The sequence below is a fragment of the Entelurus aequoreus genome, linkage group LG03 (assembly GCF_033978785.1).
Source record: "Entelurus aequoreus isolate RoL-2023_Sb linkage group LG03, RoL_Eaeq_v1.1, whole genome shotgun sequence".
In the NCBI taxonomy this organism is placed as follows: Eukaryota; Metazoa; Chordata; class Actinopteri; order Syngnathiformes; family Syngnathidae; genus Entelurus; species Entelurus aequoreus.
This window is the reverse complement of record NC_084733.1, coordinates 34,167,654-34,178,694: the sequence shown is the minus strand read 5'-3', so window position 1 is coordinate 34,178,694 and position 11,041 is coordinate 34,167,654. Positions and strand designations below refer to the sequence as shown.

The following is an 11,041-nucleotide window of genomic DNA, read 5'->3' as shown; positions in this document are numbered from 1 at the left end:
GTATTACATTATGTCATAAAACTACTGTAGTTGTTTGTGCTACAATATATTGTATTGGTTTTATACAATATTTCTTAACTAAACGTTTGTTTTGCTTTTTAAAAGGCATGTGCTGTTTTGGGGGGCCAAGCACCAATTTCAATTCATTTCAATGGGAGACCTTGATTTGACATACAAGTGTTTTGAGTAAAGAGCTCAGAACCAATAAAGCTTGTAAATTGAGGTACTACTGTATAACCTTTGATTCATGTTTTTGTCTTGTTATTGTTCATAATGTGTTTTTCTCTGTCAAAATACACCCAGAATAAAAATGGTGGCCTAGTCATGACTTTGTGAGGGAGTAAACATTGTTTAATATTTCTGCCAGGAAATTGTTTTTATTCGCGGTTAGCTTGTCTTGATGGGTGCAATCGTAACTTGGTTTTCAAGTCGAGAGTACCAGCAAGCAATCCTGAGACCGCTGCACTCAAAAAACTCTGTCAAATATGAGAAAGTTGCCGGCAAACACGGTGGATCAAAGACAAAGTTGAGAGCTCAGGTTTAGCTCAGTGGCAGATTGAGGTCCTGTTCCTGATAATGAAATCTTGACAAATACGTTTCTAAGTTGACATAGTGCTGATAAGCCACACAGTTGTCACTAAATGTGCTCCTTTCACTCAACTCGTGACTGTCATTCAGCAATGATAGCCTCAGGCCAAATAATACATACAGTATACTTGAGGTAAGAATATAATGTTTCATTTGTACACTCAACAATAACAGAACAACAGTTGTTTTGTCTACCACTTTGTGTTTGATGTGGTCAAATTAGCAATAAACTATTGGTTTGTCTTAAACTCATTCTCTCTAAAAATACAGTAAGTCAGTATTTTTGCCTCACTACTGTGAGAATCCTGCATGTGACTGAAACATTAAGTAGTGGAACTATCCAGGACTAGCTGCAGTGTACTCAAACAACCAACAGGTAGCATCACTGAGCAGATAAAACTCTTTCTCTTTCGTATTTATTAGGTGGTAGTGCATTCTTCGTGTATTCTTCACTCACGCTTTAAGTGAAGGTTAAGGAAAAAAGTAACCCAGACCCATTATATTTTATGATGTACTGTATGTCTTACTTACAAACATGTAATGGGCTAAAATACCGTGTTTTCCAGACTACAAGTTGCTACTTTTTCCCATGCTTTGAACCCTGCGGTTTATACAAAAGTGCGGCTGATCTATAGATTTTCTTCAGTAACGGCTAAATTATGGAATGGATTAAGCAAAGAAACTGTTCATACTCAAAGTGTTTACAAAGTACAATAATGAAGAATCCTGATAACCTTATTAAAAAAACGAGAAAGTCTTAATTGTTCAACTTATAAAGGATGAATGAAGATATTAATGACTTTTCTGTTTTGTTTGATCAGCCGTTTTACTGATGTGATACAGGCACCATTTGAAAACAGTTAAGGTATGTACAAAAAAAATTATGGACAAAACCCAAAACCAGTGAAGTTGGCACGTCGTGTAAATCGTTAAAAAAAAGAGAATACAATGATTTGCAAATCCTTTTCAACGTATATTCAATTGAATAGACTGCAAAGACAAGATACTTAACGTTCGAACTAGTAAACTGTGTTATTTGTTGCAAATATTAGCTCATTTGTAATTTGATGCCTGCAACATGTTTCAAAAATGCTGGCACAAGTGGCAAAAAAAACTGAGAAAGTTGAGGAAGGCTCATCAAACACTTATTTGGGACATCCCACAGGTGAACAGACTAATTGGGAACAGGTGGGTGCCATGATTGGGTATAAAAGCAGCTTCCATGAAATGCTCAGTCATTCACAAACAAGGATGGGGCGAAGGTCACCATTTTGTGAACAAATCCGTGAGAAAATTGTCGAACAGTTTAAGAACAACATTTCTCAACAAGCTATTGCAAGGAATTTAGGGATTTCACCATCTACGGTCGGTAATATCATCAAAAGGTTCAGGGAATCTGGAGAAATCACTGCACCTAAGCGGCAAGGCCGAAAACCAATCAAATGAATAAATTTAAGTGGACCCCGACTTAAACAAGTTGAAAAACTTATTCGGGTGTTACCATTTACTGGTCAATTGTACGGAATATGTACTTCACTGTGCAACCTACTAATAAAAGTCTCAATCAATCAATCAAAACCAACATTGAATGCCTGTGACCTTTGATCCCTCAGGCGGTACTGCAAAAAAGACGACTTCAGTGTGTAAAGGATATCACCACATGGGCTCAGGAACACTCCAGAAAACCCCTGTCAGTAACTACAGTTTGTCGTTACATCTGTAAGTGCAAGTTAAAACTCTACTATGCAAAGCGAAAACCATTTATCAACAACACCCGGCTTTGCTGGGCCCGAGCTCATCTAAGATGGACTGATGCAAAGTGGAAAAGTGTTTTGTGATCTGACGAGTCCACATTTCAAATTGTTTTTGGAAAAAGTGGACGTCGTGTCCTCCGGACCAAAGAGGAAAAGAACCATCCGGACTGTTATTGGTTCAAAGTTCAAAAGCCAGCATCTGTGATGGTATAGGGGTGTATTAGTGCCCAAGACATGGGTAACTTACACATCTGTGAAGGCACCATTAATGCTGAAAGGTAGATACAGGTTTTGGAGCAACATATGTTGCCATCCAAGCAACGTCTTTTTCATAGACGCTCCTGCTTATTTCAGAAAGACAATGCCAAGCCACATTCTGCATGTGTTACAACAGCTTGGCTTCATAGTAAAGGAGTAAAAGAATTCCACCTGAACAGCTTCAAAAAATGGTCTCTTCAGTTTACATTTACTGAGTGTTGTTAAAAGGAAAGGCCATGTAACACAGTGGTAAAAATGCCCCTGTTCCAACTTTTTTGCAATGTGTTGCTGCCATTAATTTCTAAGGTAATGATTATTTGCAAAGAAAATTAAGTTTCTCAGTTAGAACATTAACTATCTTGTCTTTGCAGTGCATTCGATTGAATATAAGTTGAAAAGGATTTGCAAATCATTGCGGTAGAAAATGGATGGATGGATGTATTCTGTATTTATTTACGATTTACACAACGTGCCAACTTCACTGGTTTTGGATGTTGTAAATATCTCATTTGATATCGTACCGGTATGATAGTCTGCTGCAGCTAATATACAGTATAAAGAAAATGTTCTTCTAAAATTTAGTGGGTGCGGCTTACAGTCTGGAAAATACGGTAACTAAGAAAAATGTTAACTCCCTTTCTTTGAGTGAAGACAATAATTATATGGAAGCAGACTACTCTGTTCATTATTCAATATGCATTTTTTAGAAATACAGTATATGACAATGCAAGAGTCCAAAAAAAAATTAGCATTGGGTTGAAGTAGCATTGTTGACTTTATTTTTTATGCAAATATTGTTATATCAAACATTGCTTGATTGCATTCATGCTTCAAACAAACATGGAATGACAAGCTAACTGTCATACCTATTGGAGTAAAGCAGTTGATTAGAGCAGTGATTCTGTGGTACACGCGCCAGAAAAATCACCTCATTAAATGTTCAAACACAGTGTCACTGTTCACACTGTGTGTTGTTACAGTAGCCAAAAATATTAAATATACTTGTTAAACAAAACCTCTGCCTTGTTTTTAATGAATACTTAGGCCTGCTACTCTACTGTATTTTAATGTTGGTCATTAAGTGTTTTCTGAGGTGGCACTTGGTGAAAAAAACTTTTGAGAACCGCTGGATTACAGTATGGATCATAGTCAAATAAATGCTCGTTGAAATGAATTAGATTTAAAGCAGTATTGGAGTACTTCGTCATTTCAATGGAAATATTAAGCTGACTTTTATGGATCAATGCAAGCTAAGTGTTTTAACAGCTCACATTGCATCTAAAAAAGGACAACATTTGTTTTTACACATGACGATCCCACATGTTTGAGTTGAAATGTGCCTCATTTTTAAATGGGTTATACTTGTATAGCGCTTTGACATTATTTCCACATTCACCCATTCATGCACACATTCACACACTGGCGGGAGCTGCCATGCAAGGCCCTAACCACGACCTATTAGGAGCAAAGGTGAAGTGTCTTGCCCAAGAACACAGCGGATGTGACTAGGATGGCGGAAGCTGGGATCCAACCTGGGACCCTCAAGTTGCTATCACCCGAGCCACGCCGCCCCCAAAACCCTTTTTTGCCATTTTAACATGTTTAAAAAACGTTACAAGATGAGTTAGGCAATCTTGTGTCGACCAGACACATTAATGACAGAACACCATTGAAGATTCCCCTGCTACAACTGAGACTTACACCTCCTAATTGGATGATGCATGAGCCTTTTACGAAATAGAGGATCTGCTGCACACACACGCACAATGGACCACTTGTTTTCTGCAAATTTACCCTGACAGCTCTAATAAAAGAGGAAAGTACCCTGTTCAACTCCGAAACTTAATGATTACATTTTTCCTCTCAAGCTGCTTTACTTTATTATCAAATATCCCCCTGAGAACCAGCCTCCAGGGCAATTCCATTCTGGAAAAATGTGAAACTCTGACAAAACAAATAGGCCAAAAAACAAATGTAAACTGCAGTGGACGCTGGTTCCCACAAGGATATAGCTATGCCTCATTCTGTGTTATTATATTGTTATTGTCTAATAAAATCCATGTATCTCTATTTTGTGCATGTTTTTTGACTACCCAAAAAACGATAAGATAAGGTAACTGTTTTTTGTTCTTATATGTAACAAGCCCCTCATTGTTTAATGCAGGGGTGTCCAAATCGAGGGTCGCATTGCCGAAATATTTAAGGATACGAGGGCCATTTTAATACAATTTGTACATCAAATATACTGAAACCAGTACAATGTAGGTCAATAAATGGTAAACTAAAACAATAAATATGCATCTTAGCTTTGTGTTATAGGTAACAAAGCAAATTAGATTAATTAATGCTTATTTTTTATAATGGTTGCATTTTTTTAATTATTTGATTCACTTTCTCGTAATTTTATACATTTGCAAAGCATTTTGAATTGTCTTGCATAAGAATTGTGCTCTAAAATTAACTTGCCTTGCCAAATCTAACCCCTTGAGATATTACATTTATTTTTATCATTATTCTCTACAAATATTGTTATCATACCGCCAACTAGATTTTTTTGAAGGCTTTAGCACACACAATAACTTACCATATTTTGCAAGAAATGTGTAGACATGATCATGACAGGACGCATGGGAATCAACAACTATACCTTATACATTTGTCGACCATTTTGGTTTTCAATTCCCATTTTTTGGGGAGAATTGGGCCAGTTTGATTTTTTCTTACTTTGTTTGTGTAATGTTCTAATCTGAGACTTGTTTATTTTGTCTTTAGAATGTGTCGCCGGCCAATAAAAAAAACAAGCTGTGGGCCACACTTTGAACACCCCTGTTTTAATGTAATGTTATTGTACACTAGGAGATGAAACGTTAACAGAAGTATACTGTAACTGTTGCTACTAATAATTATTATAATTTGTTTTATTTCTCTAAAAACAGAATAATAAGTTAAGTTCATAAAAGGGAATTCAAATCAAAATGCATAAAAGTTCATAAGAACGCTATATTTAAGTTACTATGGTTAAAAATGTAATTTCATGCCTTTTTGTTAAGATTGTGGGCATACTTTTATTTTGAAGTGTCTCGTTTGGTCTGTCGTCTGATGTAAGGAAGCTACTTCCGGGTATGAGAAAACATTTTTGATGCAATGTGAAGGCAGAAAGAGAGAGACTGACTGTCACAAAGACTAAAAAGTGTCACAAGGACTCAAGCGTTTGGGCTATAAGAGCCTGAAGATCACAATTCCCTCCTAAAAGAAGCATGCAGGCCAACGAGGTATTTGTTTGTCATTTCTGTTTGTATTTACTTCGGTAAAATGTTTGATCCACATGCTGTGCATGTTGTTATTTTTACGTTTATAACGTGCTTTATTTTATTTCAGTTTTCAAGGTGAATTTGAAGGGAAAGGAAGCCTTCAAATAAATCAGTTCAAGAAAGCCATTGTGTCTGTGCTATTTGGAGGGAGTTACATATACATTTGTAGAAAGCCACAATCCTTATGCGAGAGCACACGTCTTTCCCTTTTCTGTGCGTTTTAGATAGTGGAAAAACTGCTTGTAAGAGGCAGCTAACAATGCATGTAGAGCGGATACAATTTAGAATGCCCTGTAAAAACAATGTTTCATGAACATGCTGTATGTATGTACTGTAATGTAGTGACAGGCACATTCATGATAACATGTAATATTTATGTATTTTGGACATTTTAGGCATTACTTTATCCTGGGCACATTGATTTCACAGCGCACAACAACAGTAGCGTTTATTACTATGTGCCAAGTGTTTCAAATAAGAACATTAGATAATGTCCACTCTCACTGGGATGCCGACAAATGGGAAGCTGTATCTTTCAGCACTTGCTCTATTATTCTTCAGTTGATAAAAATTTTGAATAAACCTCACTCCTCAGATAAAAAAAATGTTTCCTTGCGATGTTGCGGTGGTCTTATGCTGTGTTCCTTTTATTGAGAGCCATACATTTTCCAGTTTGGTGACACAACATTCTTCTATACTGGTGAGAGGGAATGATTTATACCCGAGCATTAACGTTTCCTAACTCAAAGGCAATACAGCAGCAGCAAAAGCAGCTCAAGCTTAGCAGGTCAAGCTAGCTAGTAGCAAGTAGCTGGCTACAAGCGTAGGAGGAGCAGTGTGAGCAAGGCGATGTGTCACAATGCCATCAAAGTAGTTCCCCCATGTAGCTCTTATAATAAAAATGTCTATATAGCTTGGTTAATATTCAGGTCACGGCATGTAAATTGAGCGTTGTTGGTGGCGGAGCTCATACTCCAACAGGCTCCTTCAGCTTCCTTCCCGCACTGTGCGATTCAAGAACTCCTTCTTTCCACACTCCATCCAGCTGTATAATCACTCGCCATACAGCAATAGATGATATCTGCCTTTTACTTGACTCCTGACATGTCAGCTACTTCTCTTTGTTTTTCATGTCTATTTTCTATTTTTTGCTGGATCTACTCTCTATTTTATGCTGCTGCTGTCACATATACTGTAATATTGTACATGGTCATTGGTATATATTGTATAAATGATATAGACATAATATAATATATCTGTATATATAATATACTGTACACATATTATGTACAAACCCCGTTTCCATATGAGTTGGGAAATTGTGTTAGACGTAAATATAAACAGAATACAATAATTTGCAAATCCTTTTCAACCCATATTCAATTGAATGCACTACAAAGACAAGATATTTGATGTTCAAACTCATAAACTTTTTTTTTTTGCAAATAATAATTAACTTAAAATTTCATGGCTGCAACACATGCCAAAGTAGTTGGGAAAGGGCATGTTCACCACTGTGTTACATGGCCTTTCCTTTTAACAACACTCAGTAAACGTTTGGGAACTGAGGAGACACATTTTTTAAGCTTCTCAGGTGGACTTCTTTCCCATTCTTGCTTGATGTACAGCTTAAGTTGTTCAACAGTCCGGGGGTCTCCGTTGTGGTATTTTAGGCTTCATAATGCGCCACACATTTTCAATGGGAGACAGGTCTGGACTACAGGCAGGCCAGTCTAGTACCCGCACTCTTTTACTATGAAGCCACGTTGATGTAAGACGTGGCTTGGCATTGTCTTGCTGATATAAGCAGGGGCGTCCATGGTAACGTTGCTTGGATGGCAACATATGTTGCTCCAAAACCTGTATGTACCTTTCAGCATTAATGGCGCCTTCACAGATGTGTAAGTTACCCATGTCTTGGGCACTAATACACCCCCATACCATCACAGATGCTGGCTTTTCAACTTTGCGTCTATAACAATCTGGATGGTTCTTTTCCTCTTTGGTCCGGAGGACACGACGTCCACAGTTTCCAAAAACAATTTGAAATGTGGACTCGTCAGACCACAGAACACTTTTCCACTTTGTATCAGCCCATCTTAGATGAGCTCAGGCCCAGCGAAGCCGACGGTGTTTCTGGGTGTTGTTGATAAAAGGTTTTCGCCTTGCATAGGAGAGTTTTAACTTGCACTTACAGATGTAGCGACTAAATGTAGTTACTGACAGTGGGTTTCTGAAGTGTTACTGAGCCCATGTGGTGATATCCTTTACACACTGATGTCGCTTGTTGATGTAGTACAGCCTGAGGGATCGAAGGTCACGGGCTTAGCTGCTTACGTGCAGTGATTTCTCCTGATTCTCTGAACCCTTTGATGATATTACAGACCGTAGATGGTGAAATCCCTAAATTCCTTGCAATAGCTGGTTGAGAAAGGTTTTTCTTAAACTGTTCAACAATTTGCTCACGCATTTGTTGACAAAGTGGCTACTCTCGCTCCATCCTTGTTTGTGAATGACTGAGCATTTAATGGAATCTACTTTTATACCCAATCATGGCACCCACCTGTTCCCAATTTGCCTGTTCACCTGTGGGATGTTCCAAATATGTGTTTCATGAGCATTCCTCAACTTTATCAGTATTTATTGCCACCTTTCCCAACTTCTTTGTCACGTGTTGCTGGCATCAAATTTTAAAGTTAATGATTATTTGTAAAAAAAAAAAAAGTTTATCAGTTTGAACACCAAATATGTTGTCTTTGTAGCATACTCAACTGAATATGGGTTGAAAATGATTTGCAAATCATTGTATTCCGTTTATATTTACATCTAACACAATTTCCCAACTCATATGGAAACGGGGTTTGTATATATTTGTATATATGTTAGATTTTATATCGCTAAATTTAGTCTATTTATACCGGCATTGTCCTTTTTTTTCATCCTTACACTTTCCATCATTGTAACTGAGCTACTGTGTTGAACAATTTCCCTTGTGGTTCATTAAAGTTTGTCTAAGTCTAAGTCTAAGTTTTTTAGAGCACTTTATTGGCGGAGTAGATTAATCCCATTCCCTGCATTGTTAGCCACCTCGTACGAGCAGATTTACAATATTTAGAACACACAGAAAGGAAAACTACTCACATAAGGATTGTGGATGGGAAAAAATCCCCAAAAAGTGCAGTTCCCCTTTAGGTTGTTCTCTGCTAGACTCCTATTTTAGTATGCCAAGTAAGGATGGGCTCAAAACCATGTGCATTTCAGTCATTTTTATCACTACTTGACATTGTACAGTAAGATATATTTGTGGTGCTCCAATTGTATTAGAATGGAAGTTTTGATTAGACTGACTTTATGTCCATCAATTTAATGTAAAACACACACATATGTAGTTACTCTCTTGTATCCAAGTTATTAGTGATGAAAAACACTTCTGCTTAGGGTAATGCACCTAAATTATCCTACAGAGATTTTAAATTTCAAACTATATTTAAAAATGTGCATATCCATATAACCTGCTGAATATATTCTGATCTAGGAAACTAATTTTTATTTAAAAGTATTGCAGTGCTTTATATATTTTTAAATGCTCCCTTCTGCAGTTTATTCCATTGGGAATTCAAATATTATTCAATAAAGTGCAGTATTTCACATAACAATTAGCTAGGCTTGGAGGATCAAGGTAGGTTTTAACCCACAAGTTCTAAATAAAAAATCTCTGATCGATTGATGTAAGACTCACAAACAGATCCCACCTACAAGTGCACCTTCTCTGGAGTTGTGTTGGAATAATTCCTGTTCTCAACTGTTTTCATCCACCAAGCGGGATCCATTGATCCCATGATAGGTGACACGGCTCGGACGGACAAGCATGCCACAGCCAGGGCGGCAGGTGAAGTAGCGGCGGCCACCAACAGAGCCGTCGTTCTTTCCTTTGGGGCCTCGGAGCTCGAGACCCAGCCACAGGCCAGGGGCGAAGTCAGCTGTGCCCAAGTAACGGATGGACGCCATCTCATTGGCACTGTTCAACAGGACCTGCATGCCCACATGGAGGCGGACCTGGCAGTCAGAACTGGAAACGATACCCGCAGTACTGCCTGGAACGCTGCGGCTGCCGCCACTCAGGGTGTTCCAGCGTTGGCGATGAGGGTTGGAACGGCTCCTTTTTAGATGGAAGGTGATGGCATGGGGAAAACATAGTAAAGGGAATTCATGAAATCGGAAAGCAGTGGGAGGGTTCATCCAAAGTTAATGAGACAAGTGCAAGCTAAGTACAGTAAAGTACAGTACAGTACAGTACAGTGAAACCAATTTTGGAGAACCGACCCGTTTTTGTAAAGGGATGCCTCAAAAGTTACACTGCCATCGTGCAAATGTCACATATAATCGCAAAAAATCTATAGAGTTATATTTGTGCCTTGATTTTGAGGGCACAAAGGCAGATTATTAGCTCAGAATTATAGAGTTTGCAAGCACATACAAGTAAAACATTGTAAAAAAAATTAATATCAAGATATTTCAAGCCTTCTTTTGATATAAATTTGATGATTAACATCTTATGAAACTCTCAAATTGAAAATCTCAGAAAATTTGCGGTGTTCAAAAACTGTTACCCAATATCATCAGAATTATAACAAATTAAGGCCTCTCATAACCTCAATGTACATGTAATGACTTTGTATCATATATCAGTGTCACATTTGAAGTTTTTTGAGTTTCACCTGTACAATATATTTTGAAAAGAAATAAACTCAAGCAACTTAGTGTGAGCAAATATATCATACATTTATTTTGTGCTTAATAAACATGTTTGTTATCATCCAAAATAACATGCAATAATGACTAAGGTTTCTGGTCTCAGCATTACATGTGTGCCAAAATGTCTACCATAAACATACACTCTGATTAGCTGTTTGGTCTTCAATTAGATTGCTTGCTGCATTATCTCGGAAGCATTGGTTGTCAGCTAATTAATGAAAAACAACTTGTACGACAGCCACAGGTGATTTGTTTTATTAACTTGGTTAAATAAAGCTTTATGGGTAATGATTTATAAACATTATGAAGTAATTGTTGTACATTTTCTTGCAATGTAACAAGTAGGGATGTCCGATAATGGCTTTTTGCCGATAT

At 37.5% G+C, this 11,041-nt stretch overlaps 1 protein-coding gene across 2 annotated transcripts in view; it reads right to left on the bottom strand.

Annotated features, from left to right (window-relative positions):
* Window positions 1–8,772: 8,772 nt before the first annotated feature.
* The window catches only part of LOC133646399 (CAP-Gly domain-containing linker protein 4-like), a 63,739-nt gene continuing 61,470 nt past the window's right edge, over window positions 8,773–11,041 (bottom strand). For both annotated transcript variants that reach the window (XM_062041720.1, XM_062041719.1), the window contains exon 15: window positions 8,773–10,070. In XM_062041720.1, the coding sequence (XP_061897704.1) occupies window positions 9,710–10,070 (361 nt within the window). In that variant the 3' untranslated portion in view covers window positions 8,773–9,709. The remainder of the gene's footprint in view (window positions 10,071–11,041) is intronic.